The sequence below is a fragment of the Choloepus didactylus genome, chromosome 3 (assembly GCF_015220235.1).
Source record: "Choloepus didactylus isolate mChoDid1 chromosome 3, mChoDid1.pri, whole genome shotgun sequence".
Lineage (NCBI taxonomy): Eukaryota > Metazoa > Chordata > Mammalia > Pilosa > Megalonychidae > Choloepus > Choloepus didactylus.
Genome location: NC_051309.1, coordinates 940627 through 958335, shown reverse-complemented (window position 1 = coordinate 958335; position 17709 = coordinate 940627). Strand labels below are relative to the sequence as shown.

At 50.1% G+C, this 17709-nt stretch overlaps 1 protein-coding gene across 9 annotated transcripts in view; it reads right to left on the bottom strand.

The window, feature by feature from the left end:
• TMEM175 (transmembrane protein 175) overlaps positions 1-17709 on the bottom strand; it is an 84444-nt gene that overhangs the window by 15781 nt on the left and 50954 nt on the right. For 7 of the 9 annotated variants that reach the window (XM_037829194.1, XM_037829192.1, XM_037829193.1 and 4 more), the window contains exons 2-6: positions 14105-14276; positions 13525-13563; positions 10444-10541; positions 1678-1729; positions 1364-1399 (exon numbers count right to left, since the gene is read on the bottom strand). In XM_037829194.1, the coding sequence (XP_037685122.1) occupies positions 1364-1399; positions 1678-1729; positions 10444-10541; positions 13525-13563; positions 14105-14248 (369 nt within the window). In that variant the 5' untranslated portion in view covers positions 14249-14276. Of the gene's footprint in view, positions 1-1363; positions 1400-1677; positions 1730-10443; positions 10542-11343; positions 11476-13524; positions 13564-14104; positions 14277-14630; positions 14702-17709 lie in introns of those variants that run through there. The other 2 variants (XM_037829196.1, XM_037829199.1) reach the window with 2 other exon arrangements.

The window sequence follows — 17709 nt, the reverse complement described above, 5'->3', positions numbered from 1 at the left end:
GGGGTGTATGTGGGGGAGGGTTGGGGTGTATGTGGGGGAGGGAGGGGGGTGTATGTGGGGAGGGGGGGGTGTATGTGGGGGAGGGGGGGGTTTGTATGTGGGGAGGCGGGGGGTGTCTGTGGGGAGGGTTGGGGTGTCTGTGGGGGAGGGTGGGGGTGTCATGTGGGGGAGGGTTGGGGTGTCTGTGGAGGGAGGGGGGGTGTCTGGGGGGAGGGTGGGGTGATGTGGGGGAGGGTGGGGGTGTCTGTGGGGGAGGGTTGGGGTGTCTGTGGGGGAGGGCGGGGGTGTCTGTGGGGGAGGGCGGGGTGTCTGTGGGGGAGGGCGGGGGTGTCTGTGGGGAGGGCGGGGGTGTCTGTGGGGAGGGCCGGGGTGTCTGTGGGGGAGGGCGGGGGTGTCTGTGGGGAGGGTTGGGGTGTCTGTGGGGGAGGGTTGGGGTGTCTGTGGGGAGGGCGGGGGTGTCTGTGGGGGAGGGTTGGGGTGTCTGTGGGGGAGGGCGGGGGTGTCTGTGGGGGAGGGTTGGGGTGTCTGTGGGGAGGGCGGGGGTGTCTGTGGGGGAGGGTTGGGGTGTCTGTGGGGAGGCCGGGGTGTCTGTGGGGAGGGTTGGGGTGTCTGTGGGGCAGGGTTGGGGTGTCTGTGGGGAGGGCAGGGTCCAAGGGCTCCCCGGCTGCTGGCCTCAGTCCCAGGCTCTCACTCCAACTCCCAGAAGAGCCAATTCCTTAGAATGCTTCAGGCCTTTCAAGCTGAAATGCCACCAAATTCACAAACCCCCAATCCCCGCTCTCCATAAAGCACAGTGCTGATCCTCAGAGCCGCGCTGTCTGTTAGAACTTGGCGCTAAGTGCTGTCATGGGCTGTGTGGGCCGGGGTGGGGGGTACACGTGGTGGGGAGCAGTCGGAGAGGGCGTGTGGCAGGGTGCGGTGCCTGGGATAAGCTGGGAAGTCCCCAGGCCTGGGGTCTGCTCTCTGCACGGCCTGCTCAGAAGCCCCCGGGAGCCTCCCATCTGGCAGCCGTCCCTGACTGTGGTCTGTGCCCAGATCCTCCTCTCCTCACACAGCCCTGCAGCTGGCCCAGGCCCCCACGGTGGGCCCCTACTTCTCAGGGTGGCTGTCACGGACGCCTCAGTTCTGAGTCCTTGTGCCCAGCACGATAAGCCAGAGCCTAAGCAGCACCTAGTGGGGTTCGGGGCACGTGGGCTGGGCTGGGAGGAGCCTGGGCAGCACCTAGTGGGGTTCAGGGCGCGTGGGCTGGGCTGGGAGGAGCCTGGGCAGCACCTAGTGGGGTTCGGGGCGCGTGGGCTGGGCTGGGAGGAGCCTGGGCAGCACCTAGTGGGGTTCGGGGCGCACGGGCTGGGCCGGGACTCACTGTGTACGGCAGGAAGGTGATGGTCATCATGCAGACCTGTGGAGACGGAAGGGGGAGGGAGGGAGCCTGTCCAGGCGGCTGTCCATGGGCCTCCCCAGAGGGCTGAGCAGGCTGTGCCCTCCCCAGGAGGTGGGTGGGGGGGTGGACGTCAGGGCGGGCGTCACCTTCTGCCCCCACCCCGGCAGTGCCCGGTGCAGACTGGGGTGGGCTGCTCGGCCTGGAGGAGCCGGCGGCAGGGGGGGCAAGGAGCCCCAGGGCCCGAAGCCGCCCTCCCTCTCCTGGGAGGATTAAATTAAGGTGAAGGAAACACTCACCAAGTTGAGCAAGGCAAGTGTATCATCTATTTTCCCAACGACCTGGAACAACCTAAAGAGAAAATTTAATTAAGAAAAACTGAAAAAGCCATTGTCAATAAAACGTGAAAATGTAGCACAGAGGGCGGCCGTCGTTCCAAGCCCACCCAGCCCTGCGCACAGCGTGGCCGGGGAGTCTTCAAGAGCCAGTGTCTACTTTCTCTTCTTTCTCTGTACCCCATTTGGGAGCAACAATAGTTCTGAAAAGTTACAGACTCTCAGCTCCAGTCCTTGGCAAGAAAATAATCACAACAATCCCAGAGCAGTGGATGAATTAGATTTCCAGAGTTACAACAACATAGTGCTCAGAACGTCCAGTTCTCAAAAACAAACAAACAAAAATTCATAAAACACAATAAGAAACAGGAAAGTATGGCCTATGCACAGGAAAATAAGAATTTGACAGGAACTATCCCTGAGGAAGCTCATACATTGCAACTATTAGTCAAAGACATTAAGTGAACCATCTTAAATATGGTCAGTAGCTGAAGGAATCCCTAGACAAAGAACTAAAGCAAATAGGACAACATTGAACAAAATAAACAGACATAAATTATAAAAAGGAACAAAGCAGAAATTCTGGAAAGGAACTGTACAATTATTGAAATGAAGAACTCACTAGAGGGATTCAACAAAAGATCTGAAGAAGCAGAAGAAAATATCAGTGAATTTGAAGACAAGACAATTGAATTTACCCAGTGTGTGGAGAAGAAAGAAAAAAGAATGAAAAAACTGAGCAGAGCCTGAAGAGCCTGGGGGACACCATCAAGCAAACTAACACATGCACCATTGGAGTCCCAAAAGGATGAGAGGGAGAGAAAGGGGCAGAAAACTATTTGCAGAAATAGTGGCGGAAACTTCCCAAAGCTGATGAAAGACCAGAATATACACATCCAGGAAGCTCAATGCACTCCAAGCAGGGTGGACTCTAAGAGGTGTCACCTGGCACTGGGGGGCACTGGGGGGCCCTCCCCTTGGGAGGGAGGGGATGCAGAGCTGAGCAGAGCCGCCCCGACAATCAGCAGGTGAGAGGGACAACCTGTGTGCTGCTGACATCACACTCCCTCCACGGAGGCCGTGGTATGCACGGGGGAGAGTCAGGGATAAGGGAGGGGCCACACGGAGGCACTGGGAGCCCCTCCCCACCTCAGAGGCCTGCAGGCGCACGGCGGGCAGGGATCTTGTGGGCAGACTAAAAGCGCACCACTGAAACGGCGGAGGACTGAGGAGGCTGGGACTCGGAGACCCTCGGCCCGAGCTGGATCCATTCGGGGGACTGGGAATCACCATACCCACCGGCCCCTAAGCAGACTCCCTGCACACTGCAGAGGGCACACATTGCACCCCTGGGGCACACAGTCCCAGGTACACATAGAGATGCACTGATTGGATTTCTACCAGTTTGGACCCTGCCCAGCAAGCAGGAGAAGTAGGGGGAAAGCTGGCTTGAGGGTGAGATGTGGCTCAAGAGTGCCACCTGCTGGTGGGACAGGTGAAGTGCACTCCAGCGGCTGTAGCTCTGCCAAATTATACATAAATGCTCAAATAATTCTGCATTTCCCAAAATAATCTTACCAAGATAAGCAAATGCCTTGAAGCCAACATAAAATCATAAACCACCTGAAGAATCTAGAAGACATGGACAAGCCAAACTAACAAATTAGATAGCCAGAAGAGACACAAAATTTGGAACACTTAATTAAAGAAGTTTATGCAAATCTCCAGAACAAGTTCAATGAGATGGTTAAAGATACAAAAGATATAAAGAAGACTAGAAGAGCATAAAGAAGAATTTTCAAGAGTAAATATAAAAATAGCAGATCATATGGAAATAAAAGACACTGTTGATCAAATTAAAAATATACTAGAGACACACAACAGCAGATTTGAAGAAGCAGAAGAAAGAATAAATGAACTAGAGGCTAGAACAATGGACAGCGATTGCACAAAAGAACAAATCATGAAAAAATTGAAAAATTTCAAATGGATCTCAGGGAAATGATGGACAATGTGAATCCCACAAATATAAGAATCACTGGCGTACCAGAATAAGAAAAGAGTAAAGGACTAGGAAGACTGTTTCAAGACATAGTTGGGGAAAACTTCCCAACTCTTCTAAACAACATAAATATGCAAATCAAAGATGCCCAACAAACTCCAAACAGAATAAATCCAAATAAACCCACTCCGAGACATGTACTGATCAGATTGTCAAATGCTGAAGGAGAAAGTTCTGAAAGCAGCAAGAGAGAAGTGATTCACCACATACAAGGCAAACAACATAAGATTAAGTACTGACTACTCAGTGGGCACCATGGAGGCAAGAAGGCAGTGGTATGACATACCTAAGGTTCTGAAAGAGAAAAATTGCCAGCCAAGAATTTTTTATCCAGCAAAGCTCTCCTTCAAACCTGAAAGTTTAAAATTTTCACAAACAAATGCTGAAGAGAATTTGCTAACAAGAGACCTGCCCTATAAGAAATACTACAGGAAGCTCTACTGGCTGAGAAAAAAAGACAGGAGAGAGAGGTCTGGAGAAGGGCACAGAACTGAAGAGTTTTAGTAAGGGTAACTTAAAGGAAAAAAAGAGAGGGAAAAAAGAGATCTGACAACTAAAAACCAAAGGATTAGATGGCAGGTTCAAGAACTCCCTTCACAGTAATAACTTTGAATGGATTAAACTCTCCAATTAAAATATACAAACTGGTAGAATGGATTAAAAATTATGACCCATTGATATGCTGTTTACAAGACACTCATCTTACACCTGGCAACACAAACAGACTGGGAGGGGAAGGATGGAAAAAAATATCCCATGTAAACTGTAACCAAAAGAAAGTGGAGATAGCTATAATAATATCAGACAAAATAGACTTTAAAAGCAAAGATGCCATAAGAGATGCCATAAGAGACAAAAGACACTACATATTAATAAAGTGACAATTCACCAAGAAGTAATAACAATCATAAATGTTTATGTACTCAATTAAGGAGCATGGAAGTACAGGAGGCAAACAGTGGCAAAACTAAAGGGAGCAACAGATGTTACTATAATAGTAGTGGGAGAATTCAATACACTGCTCTTTTATATAAACAGAACAATTAGATAGAGAACCAATAAATGAATTAGACATAACAGACATATATAGAACACTGCACCTCAAAATATCAGGATATACATTCTTCTCTAGCACTCATGGAAACGTTCTCCAGGACAGATCATATGCTGGGGCACAAAATAACTCTCAAAAAATTTAAAAAGATTAAAATTATTCAAAGCATATTCTATGACCATAATAGAATGCAACTGGAAATTAACAACCACTAAAAGAACCAGAACTTTCACAAATATATGGAGGTTAAACAACTCTTAAACAATCAGTGGGTCAAAGAGAAATTGCAAGAGAAATTGGTAAATATCTAGAGACAAATGAAAATGAGAATACCATGTATCAAAAACTATGGGATGCAGCAAAGGCAGTGCTGAGGGGCAAATTTATAGCTTTAAATGCACACATTAAAAAGGAACAAAGAGTTAAAACCAAACACATAACTGAACTGAAGATGCTAGAGAAGGAACAGCAAACTATCCCTAAAGCAAGTAGAAGAAAAGAAATAAAGATTAAAGCAGAAATAAATGATTTATAAAACAAACAAACAAAAAAACAATAGAAGGAATAAATAAAACCAAAAATTGATTCTGTCAGAAGATCAACAAGATTGAAAAACCCTTAGCTACACTGACAAAGTTCAAAAAGAGAGAAGACCCAAATAAACAGAATCAGAAATAAGGGGTCCTTACTATGGATCCTGAAGAAATTTTAAAAGTCATGAGGATACTATGAACAACTGTATGCCAGCAAATTAGAGAACTTAGAGTAAATAGACAATTTCCTGGAAACACATGAAAAAACTAGACTGACTCAAGAAGAAATAGACCTCAACAAACCAATCAAAAGCAAAGAGATCCAATCAGTCATCAAAAATCTACCTATAAAGAAAAGCCCAGGGCCAGATGGTTTCACAGGGGAATTTTACCAAACATTCAAAAAACAAAAACGATGACAACAACAACAAACTGACACCATTCCTGCTCAAACTCTTTCAAAAAATTGAAGAGAAAGGAACACTACCTAACTCATTCTATGAAGCTAACATCACACTAATACCAAAACCAGATAAAGATGCTACAAGAAAGGAAAACTACAGGCCAATCTCCCTAATGAATATAGATGCAAAAATTCTCAACAAAATACCTGCAAATCAAATCCAAAGGCACATTAAAAGAATTATACATATGACCAAGTGGGGTTCATTTCAGGCATGCAAGTGTGGTTCAACTTAAGAAAATCAATGTAATACAACACATTAACAAATTGAAAGGGAAAAATTAAATGATCATCCTGATAGATGCTGAAAACGCATTTGACAAAATTCGATAAAAGTGTTTTTTGATAAAAACAGTTCAAAAGGTAGGAATTGAAGGAATCTTCCTCAATATGATAAAGAGCGTATCTGAAAAACCAACAGCCAGCACAGTATTCAACAGTGAGAGACTGAAAGCCTTCCCTCTAAGATCGGGAACAAGACAAGGATGCCTGCTGTCACCACTATTATTCCATTGTGCTAGAAATTCTAGCCAGAGAAATCCGGCAAGACAAAGCAATAAAAGGGATCCAAATTGGAAAGGAAGCAGTAACATTTTCATTATTTGCAGATGATATGACCTTATATTTGGAAAATTCTGAGAAATCGATGACAAAGCTACTTGAGCTAATAAACAAACTCAGCAGAGTGGCAGGATACAAGATCAATGCACATACATCAGTAATGTTCCTATACACTAGTAATGACCTAACTGAAGAGGCAATAAAAAAAATTCCATTCACAAAGCAACTAAAAGAATCAGGTATCTAGAAATAAACTTAATCAAGGATGTAAAAGACCTCCAAAAAGAAAATTACAAAACTTTACTAAAAGAAATAAAAAAGGACCTAAGTAGGTGGAAAGATATTCTGTGTTCACGGATAGGAAAGCTAAATGTCATTAAGATGTCAATACTACCAAAACTGACCTACAGATTCAATGCAATTCCAATAAAAATTCTGACAATCTACTTTGCAGATTTGGAAAGCTGGTCTTCAAATTTATTTGGAAGGTAAAGGGGCCTCAAATAGCCAAAAACATCCTGAAAAAGAAGAACAAAGTGGGAGGACTTTCGCTTCCTGTCTTTAAAGCCTATTCTAAAGCCACAGTGTGAAAACAGCATGGTACTGGCATAAAGATGAACACTGTATTGATCAATGGAATTGAACTGAGAATTCAGAAATAGACCCCCAGATCTACAGTCGACTGATTTTTGTTAAGGCCCCCAAATCCACTGAAGTGGGACAGAACAGTCTCTTCAACAAATGGGGCTGGGAGAACTGGACATCCATAACCAAAAGAATGGAAGAGACTCTTACTTCACAAGCCATAACAACTCAAAGTGGACAAATATCTCAATATAAGAGCCAGTACCATAAAACTAGAAGATAATGTAGGGAAACATCTTCAAGACCTAATAAAAGGAGGTAGCTTCTTAGACCTTACACCCAAAGCACAATCAATGTAAGAAAAAATAGATAAATGGGAACTCCTCAAAATCAAAAGCTTCTGTGTCTCAAAAGACTTTGTCAAAAAGATGAACAGGTAGCCAACTCAATGGGAGAAAATATTTGGAAACCATAAAGCTGAAAGGGAATGATATCCAGCATATATAAAGAAACCCTACAACTCAACGATAAAAGTACAAATGTACAGTGTAAAATGGACAAAAGACAAGAAAAGACATTTTTCCGAACAGAAAATACAAAACTTCATTCGCTACTAGGGAAATGCAAATCAAAACTACAATGTGATATCATTTTACTCCAATAAGAGGCTGCCATTAAATAAACAGGGAACTACAAATGCTGGAGAGGAAGTAGAGAAATTGGAACTCTTATCCACTGCTGGTGAGGATGTATAATGGTAGAGCCAGTGTGGAAGACAGTTTGACAGTTCCTCAGAAAACTATATGTGGAGTTACCTGACGACCCAACAATTCCACTACTTGGTATATACCCAGAAGATCTGAAAGCAGTGACACGAACAGACATTTGCACACCAGTGTTCATAGTGGCATTATTCACAATTGCCAAAAGATGGAAACAACTCAAGTGTCCTTCAACAGATGAGTGGTATACACATACGATGGAATACTATGCAGCAGTAAGAAGGAACGAGGTCCTGAAACACATGACAAGATAGATCAACCCTGAAGACATCATGCTGAGTGAAATAAGTCAGACACAAAAGGAGAGATATTGTATGTTATCATTAATATGAATCTCCTGGATAAAGTAAAATCAGCGGCTTAAAATGTAGAATATAGGGGACATAGAGACAGTCAGAAGCTAGAGAAGGGGGAGCGATTACCTAATACGTACAGACTTGTTACAGAGGTTGAACTTAAAAGTATGGAATGAACAGGAGTGATGATAGTTTGTTAATGAGATAATAAATACCAGTGCTGTACTGAAGGTGAACATGACTGAAAGGTGTTGTTTAAAGGCATGTGTCCCACAGATTAGCACTACAAAGACAAATAAGTGCCTGCATGATCTACTTCTGAGGTACGACACTCAAACAAGGAGTTAGCAGCAGAGTGGTATATGGGGAAAACTACCTGTTGCATATTATGGACTGTATTTAATAGGAATACCTTACCAGTACCACACTAATACTAGGGGTAAATAATCATGGGGTGGTAAGAGCTTTGGGGTGTTTGGGGTTATGATACTTGTTTAAAATCAAGAGTGATGACGATTGTACAACTAAGTGAAGATAATGTGAAACATTGATTGTTTATCTTGGAAAGAATATATGCTATGTGAAACTAGGGACCCCCTACTTAATAAGTCAAGCCCTCGATCTTGAGGCTTGCTCTTGTGAAACTTCTGGCTGTAAAGGGTAAACTAAGCTTTCACATAATTATGCCTAAGAGTCACTTCCAGGGAGCCTCTTTTGTTGCTCAGATGTGGCTTTTCTCTCTCTAAGCCCAACTCTGCAAATAAATTCATCACCCTCCCCCCTACATGGGACATGCTCCCAGGGGAATGAGTCTCCCTGGCGATGTGGGACGCAACTCCCAGGAATGAGTGTGGTCCTGGTACTGTGGGATTGAGAATGTCTTCTTGACCAAAAGGGGAAAAACAAAGGCGACAAGATAAGGTTTCCGTGGTTAAGAGATTTCAAAGAAGAGTCAAGAGGCTGTCCTGGAGGTTTCTCTTACATGAGCTTCAGCTAGATATGCCAGATGGCTTAGCCCTAACCAACAGTAGCCCTGAATACCTGAGTCCCTATCCGAGACTTGATAAAAGTTTCACTCACTAAGTTTATTTTTCAGAAACTTAAATCCTCCAGAGTGTTCCTATGCCAGATAAGTCCCAAAACCCAGAGACAACAGCCTCTTCAAGAACATCACCCAGATGTGTCTCCTTCCCGATAATGTCAACTCCCCTTTTCAATATGAACAGGTTAGGGGCTCGCTGCCCAGATTACCCTAAAAATTGAGAAAGCGATCAAACGAGAGGAAGGGGTAGCCACAGAGAAATTAGGATTTAACAAAGGATTAGGAACACTGAATATGTAGATTTTTTTTTTAGTTTCTAGTGTATTAGAACAGCTAGAGGGAAGTAACTGAAATTGTGGAATTGTAACCCATAGCATACTTTGAAATTTGCTGTATAACTACTTGTTAAACCGTTCTTTGAAAGATACCACCTTTCTGTATATATTTCACAATAATAAATGTTAAAAAAAAAAGGTTAAGATGATTTTTGTTACGTAAAATTTACCCTGCAAAAATAAAATTAAAAAACAAACCAACACACATGCAAAAAACACTGGGATAATGAAGTCAGGGAGACACCATGGTTTTCTCTGCACCCCCAGAATTCCCCAAGCAGAGCAGTTCTGTTTGGCCTTAGGAAGCCGAATGCCCTCCAGCTCCGGGGACCCTCTTGCCAGAGCTGTATCCCACCTGCAGGCCTGCCCCCGCCCCACCTCGCAGAGAACAGTCCGACCGCATAAGACCGGGGGCTGCGCTGACTGGGTGGAGGTCCAGGCCCTGCCATGGGGATGGGGACAACGCTGGCCCTCCGAGACCCAGGATGTGCACGTGCAGTCCCAGCCCTTTGCCTGCCCCACCTGGTCCTCCTCTGGGCTTGAGGGGCGAGTGCGGCTGCTCCCAAGTCCCCAAGGGGGGAGCAGCTGGCAGGAGACCACACTGCCAGCTGGGCCCACCACAGCCCACTCCGCGCTCCCCTTAATGCCACGGGGGACATGTGCACAGGCCCTGAGCAACCTCCTGCACCGCACCCCCCACCACCACTGTCCCAGCCTGGTCCCCCACAGTCCAGCCACCCTGCCACACTGTCGTGTCCTGTCCACCCCAACCATCGCACCCCCACTTTTCCACCCCCACTCCTTGGCAGGAGAGTCCCGTCACTGCCTTGGCAACTGAGATGGTGCTTAGGGAAAGAGCCATGGGTGGGGGCAGGAAGGGACGGCCTGTCGCCCCTGGGGACGCAGCCGGGAGGCAAGGGCACTGCCCTCCTGGCCCTGGGGCTTGGCCCCTGCCTGGCACATGTGTGAGCAAAGCGCTGGGGCTGACTTGGCTCAGAGAAGCACCACATCTCCTACCGTATGTGCGCTGCCCATGCCACCGTCACGATGAGGAACGACATCAGGTACACCGCGATTTTAGTTGCTAGAAGTTTCTGCATGCTTCTGTCAAAGTGCTGGAATGAGATGGCGTGGCCGTTAGACGAAGCAACGCCTGTGCGCAGGCAGCAGCGTCCGCTGCAGTGGTGCAAGCACGCACCTAAGGGGCAGGGCCGGGCCTCCCCCAGCCGGGGTCCCCAGGCACCCCAGGGGCCTCACTGACTCTCATCCTGGCCGCGCCCTTGTACCCTTCCTTCCCACCGGCCAAGGCAGGCCTCTCACATCCCCCTACTTTGTGGGGACTCTAGAAAACGAGTGAGTGCTTAGTGGGAGGAGGACTGGGGCTGAGAGTGGCTCCAGGACACCCTAGGAAAATGAGCTAGGATATGGAAAGCACGAACAGTCTTGACAAAAACATTCACAGAAGAGAGGAGAGAAAATTATGATGAAGAGCAAGTAAGCACTGTGCGAACAGTGGGGTAGGAGGTGAGCCATCGCGCCGCCCTGAGGCTGGCGGACAGCAAGCTCGGGCCCCCACCCCTCGGGGAGCATACCTCCCATCCAAGGGTGGGGGGAGAGGCCACCGACAAGAACGTCCATCCTTCTTTCCTTCTCAAAACACTCTGGAAACCAGGCACATCCGGCCATGGCATTTCTCCCTGACCATGGCATCAGGCCAGGGCCGCAGCTGGGCCTCGCCCCTCCTCCCTGCCAGCGAGCCAAGGGGGCGGGAGGCAGAGGTGCCCCAGCCCGACCCACGCGACCACCCAGGAGAAACGCAGCCTGCCCTGCCGGGCGTCCTCCACCCACCGGGACACAGTGAGACAGGCAGAGGCCGCCTGGCTCCAGCACAGCCACTTCCCAAAGCCCAGGCCCGACCTGTCCCAGCTCCACTCAGGGTCCGCCAAGGGCGCCCATGACTCCGAGCAAATGCCAGCGCCCGTGGGCACATCCCAACGGCCCTCCCTCTGCCAGGCACAGCCCTGTCCCGCCACCGTGTCCGACTGCCTGCTCCAGCACCGGACGTGCTCGGACAGAGCCTTCCTGTCCCCGTCAGGGCAGGCCCACCCCCACCCAGCACCCCATCCAGTGCCCCGACCTCCGATCCAGTGCCAGGGAACACTTGGCACCCATCACAGCCTTCCTGAGTCCTGAGAAGGCCTCACCCTTTAACTAATGCTCGACCGAGAATGCCAACAGCTTTACTGTCTTCAGTGGTTCTGTATCTGCAAGTCGGTTTCTACTCAGCCAGTATTTCAGTTACTCGAGACTTCGAGTTACTTTTTGTGAAATCACTGGATTTTCAAAGGCTTGACTTTTTTTTTTTTCCTAACAGAATCAGAACGAGCCACTAACCCTCTTTGTGGACAAGAAGGCACCCAAGGAAACATGTCAGGTCTGCCGTTCTTTCCACAGCTAAGCAAATCTCAACAATACATCTCTGAACAAGTTCCGGTAAGTGTCAAGGGATTCTTTCCAAGCTCAGAGCTCTTTCTGAGAGCCAATTAGAAGAAACAGAAAAAATATTTTGCAACCAACAGTTATAATCCCCCCAAGATGACCCTAAATGCAGAAAAATGAGAGTCCCACGGCCTTTCCTTTTGCTACAGATGGAGGCACCCGGGCATCCCGTGCTAGTTCCTGGGTGTCTGGCTCAGGCCCGTACCACGTCAACACCCTTTTCTGAAGTTGGCTCGGACGCAGGGCACCTCCTCCTGGCTGGCCTGCCACCCTGGGATGGCCCGAGCCCCTTGGCGAGCAGGGGCACCCAGGTGGGCCGGCGCCCTCCACCAGCTGGGACCACTGCTTTCCCGAGCAGCTACTACCTGCAGCTGCCTCTCAGAAGCCAGGACCCCCAGGAAGGGGCCGGAGCTCTGACCCAGGCTCCCAGGTGCTGTGACCCAGGCCCCCAGGTGCTGTGACCCACACCCCCCAGGTACTGTGACCCAGGCCCCCCAGGTGCTGTGACCCAGGCCCCCCAGGTGCTGTGACCCAGACCCCCCAGGTGCTGTGACCCAGGCCCCCCAGGTGCTGTGCTGCAGCTGGTCTCAGGGCTTCGTCTGCTAAGGCCCAAGTTCATCCTGCCTTTCTACTTACCTTTTATCACAAGCCTATGAAAACCATTGTTATCACTTGTCACAAACGACCAAGCCAAACTGGAAGCTGCTACAGGCCCTCCCAGTGCCATGCAGGCCTAAGTTCAGAGGGCAGGACAGGGGCTCAGACCTGCGGTGCCCACAAACACCCAGAGCTCGGAGAGGGGACTGGGCCAGGTCCCAAGTACCCTGTGAGGCAGACTGCCCACCTCTTCAGGGACAAGGCAACCTGTCATGCACACATGCATGGACACACATGTGCACACACATGCCCAGATGTCCAGAGGTCTTCTGAAAGCACATTCAGTGTCTAAGAGGCTATGTGATGCAATTTATCTTACACAACAGAAAAACCCCCATAAAGTTGGCTATCAATGGAAACTCTCTAAAAGCCCTAATTCCCACCAGCCTCTGTGATAAAAATCACACATTTTTCACAGGAAGAAACGTGCCTTGAGTGGATGCAGTGGACAGGCTTGCTCTGAGCTCTATGGCCTGCAAGACAGTGTTGCCTGGGGTCTCAGTGGACCCCTGGACTCCAGCAGGGCTACTTGGTCAGAGTGTACCCAGGGACATCCACGGGGCCCCCCTCAGTGCTAGGAACCATCTCTCACCCAAACCTGTAGAACCTACGTCAGGACCTGTTGCTCTTTGGCCACAAGAATCCAAACTAGCTCGAGGAACCTTCCGTTCCTTCCTACTTGTCTCTGAAAGCTCCGCTCAGGGAAGTGCCTGATTCGCTGCCGGCTGGGGCTGGGGCTGGGGTCCAGGGCGCCCCTGAAGCCGGGCTGGTCGGGCCTCTTGGGCGGGTCGCAGGCGGGTGGCGAGGGAAGAGGCGCAGCTGTCACCCGTCCCAGGGCAGAGCGTGGAGCCTGCCTCCAGGGTCCCCTCCCAGGGCAGATCCGAGACGGAGAGAGACCTCAGGGACAGCCGGAGGCAGAGAGCACTGAAGGCCACAAAATACCTGCTCCGGGTAGATCTTGGTGTGCATCACGGGCAGGACCTGCGGGGACAGAAGGAGGTGAGGGCGTTCCGCAGAAGGCGCCCCAGGGCGGGGCGGGGCCCTGGATTCCAGCAAAGGCTCTGGGAGGGCGGGGCGGGGCCCGGGGGAGGGCAGAGGCCTAGGAGGGCGGGGCCCTGGGGCGGGGCGGGGCCCGGGGGAGGGCAGAGGCCTAGGAGGGCGGGGCCCTAGGGACGGGGCGGGGCCCGGGGGAGGACAGAGGCTGTGGGAGGGCGGGGCCCTAGGGACGGGGCGGGGCCCGGGGGAGGACAGAGGCTGTGGGAGGGCGGGGCGGGGCCCGGGGGTGGACAGAGGCTGTGGGAGGGCGGGGCCCTAGGGACGGGGCGGGGCCCTGGGGCGGGCAGAGGTTAGGAGGGCGGGGCCCTAGGGACGGGGCGGGGCCCGGGCAGAGGTTAGGAGGGCGGGGCCCGGGGAGGACAGAGGCTGTGGGAGGGCGGGGCCTAGGGACGGGGCGGGGCCCTGGGGCGGGCAGAGGTTAGGAGGGCGGGGCCCTGGGGCGGGGCGGGGCCCGGGCCCCGCGCACCATGACGGTGGCGATGATGGACAGCAGCGCGTCGCTGAAGCTGAGCATGCGCTGCGAGGCCTGGATCCCGTCGCCGGCGTCGTCGTCCCGCGTGTCCGGGGTCTGCGCGTCCGGCGTCCGCTCTGGGCTCCCGAGCTCAGACATGGCGCGGACCTGGGTCCCGACGCGGGTCCTGGAAGGAAGCGCAGAGCTGAGCTGCCTGGCCGGGGAGGAGGCGCTTCCCGGGCCGGGGCCGTGACGGGGAAGGGTCGCGGGCGGCCCTCGCTGCCGGGCTCCGGGCTGAGGCTCCAGCACCCCCCGCCCCAGCTAAGGGCTGAGCCCGGCCCTCGGGGCCCCTCCGGAGGAAAGCTCGGCCGGGGTCACGGGCCCAAGCCGCGCAGCTGTAGCTGCGGCCACTCGACTTCGTCTCAGCGGTGCCCGAAGCTCCCGGGGCGCGGCTTCCCGTCGGGCGGCTTCACCTGAAAAAGCCCTCACGAGGGAAGGCCCCCAAAGTTCTGGGCGGCGGGGCGGAGGACACCCAACTTACAAGTTATATTCCAGGCTTGGAAAGCAGGCGAGAGCCTCTCTGAGGGGAGGGTGCTCCTGAGGAGTAGGTGTACTAAAGGGAAGGGTGCTTATGCGGGGAGGGAGCTCTTGAGAGGAAGGCATCTGGGAAGTGAGGGTGCTTCCTGACGCTGACTCCGATTCTGGAGAGAGGAGCCTCCAGGAGCCTGACTCTGGGGGGTGCGGGAGGCTGTTCAGGTGGGCACACGGGGCAGTGGGGATGCAGGGAGGGTCCACGACGGGAGGGAAGATGATGCGGGAGGGTCCAGCTGGGGGGCCCCAGGCTGAGGGTGTTAGAGGCCCAGGGCGGCAGAGGAGTGTTAAAGAGGGTAACCTTCCAGGAAACTACAAAAAATAACCCCACAAGTGCTGAATTAAGAACACGCAGCTTCAAAAGCCACAGAAGCTCCCGGTGCTCTTGGTGGCGCCTCCCCCACCCCCTCAACTAGGAGAGGTGGAGCCAGGCCAGCTTGCACTTATTGTGGGTCCCTGGCCCTGATCCGCGGGATCCGAGTGGCCCCTGGATGAATACTGGGGTGCACGTAGGCCAGTGCCCACCTTTTGGGTGTAAATCTGAGGGCCTGAACTGGGGAATTTGGGGCTCACCCTCCCAGAGTTTTTGTCCTGAGGGCAGAGAAGCAGCTTGAAGAGCTGGGAGGGTATGAGAAACAATTACTTTGAAGATGTCTGGGGCAAAAGTCTACCCTCATTACGTCAGTCAAGAGAGGGCCCTTTCTCAACCATGTAGAGTGCTGAAAAAGGGAAGGTATTTGGGAAAAAAAACATAAAGCAAACTGGAATCTATGGTCAACAGTAACATTGTAATATACCTCCATTAAATGTAACAAAGGCAATATACCAATGCTGTGTATATGACAGGGGGATATAGGGGAGGAATACTTAACTTATATAGGGGAGGAATACTTAATACTTAAATTATATTGTATTGTATGACATTTTTCTTTTTATCATCTTTCTTATTATTGCTAAAACAAAAAACAAACAAAAAAAAACCCCACAGTTTTTCTTGTAGTAATCAATATGTTCAAGTGCTGATTGTGGTGATAAATGTACAACTTTATGATGTTACCATGAACAAGTGATTGTACACTGAGGGTAAATGTATGGTATGTGAATATAACTCTAATAAAATTGTAGGAAAAAATATATATAGGAGTAAAAGTGTTGGAGAAAACATGGTGAGAGGGATGTACCTATCTACTGTTGATGAGCAGGTAGAATGGTGTAGCCTTTCTTAAGGTCAGTGTGGTGGGTCCACAAAAAGTTAAGTATGTGGGGACCATAAGGTCCTGCAACCTCATTATGGGGTGTGTCATTTGAAGATCTGAGAGCAGAGACCTGAATGGACATTTGCACACTGGTGTTCATGGAGGCAGCAATCATGATTTGCAGTGGGTGGAGGTGACCTAAGGGTACATAGACTGAGGAACAGAATGGTGAACTGTGGCGTATGCATACAGTGGAATATTGAGCAACTATGATAGATGAGTGAAGCTGTGAGACACACAACGAAGTGAATGGATCCTGTACACAGCATTTGAGTGAAGTACCCCAGAAATAAAGGCAAGCACTATAATGCCTCACCAATATGGACTAACTACAATGTGTAAACTCAGAATTGAATCTTAGAACATAGCCTAACGTGGACATGACTATTGTAATGGTCCCTAGATTGTAAGCTCTTAGAGCAGTCAACTCTATTCCTGAATTGTAATGCCTATCTCTAAACTTTGAGATGCTGATCCCTTAGCGTATAACCTGATTGGTCTCTGGAACAATGCTTATTTCTGAGACACCTGAAACTCAGAGCTAGAGCTCGGCAGATATGAATGTCAGCATTAGTGCATACAGCAACTGTTAAAAAAAAAGCTGAAAAAGAGCCCAGACTTCAATTAGTGATATGAATGAAACAGGTCTGGTTAAGACTAGGGAGGGGCGGGGCAAGATGGCGGACTGGTGAGCTGTATGCTTTAGTTACTCCTCCAGGAAAGTAGGTAGAAAGCCAGGAACTGCGTGGACTGGACACCACAGAGCAATCTGACTTTGGGCATACTTCATACAACACTCATGAAAACGTCGAACTGCTGAGATCAGCGAAATCTGTAAGTTTTTGCGGCCAGGGGACCCGCGCCCCTCCCTGCCAGGCTCAGTCCCGTGGGAGGAGGGGCTGCCAGCTCCGGGAAGGAGAAGGGAGAACTGCAGTGGCAGCCCTTATCGGAAACTCATTCTACTGATCCAAACTCCAACCATAGATAGACTGAAACCAGACACGAGAGAATCTGAGAGCAGCCAGGCCAGCAGAGAGGAGACAGATACAGAAAAAAACAGCACGAAAAACTCCAAAATAAAAGCAGAGGATTTTTGGAGTTCTGGTGAACATAGAAAGGGGAAGGGCAGAGCTCAGGCCCTCAGGCTCATATGCAAATCCCGAAGAAAAGCTGATCTCTCTGCCCTGTGGAACTTTCCTTAATGGCCCTAATTGCTTTGTCTCTTAGCATTTCAATAACCCATTAGATCTGTGAGGAGGGCCCCTTTTCTTTTTTATAATCCTTTTTTCTTTTTGTAAAACAATTACTCTAAGAAGCCCAATACAGAAAGACTTGCAATTTGGGCAGGTCAAGACAAGAGCAGAACTAAGAGAGCTCTGAGACAAAAGGCAATAATCCAGTGGCTGAGAAATTTTACTAAACACCACAAATTCCCAAGAAAAGGGGGGTGTCCACTCACAGCCATCATCCTGGTGGACAGGAAACACTCCTGCCCATCGCCAGCCCCATAGCCCAGAGCTGCCCCAGACAACCCAGTGTGACGGAAGTGCTTCAAATAACAGGCACACTCCACAAAACTGGGCATGGACATTAGCCTTCCCTGCAACCTCAGCTGATTGTCCCAGAGTTGGGAAGGTGGAGCAGTGAGAATTAACAAAGCCCCATTCAGCCATCATTTCAGCAGACTGGGAGCCTCCCTACACAGCCAAGCAGCCCAGAACCACCCTGGGGAGACGGCACTCACCTGTGACATAGCACAGTCATCTGCGGGAC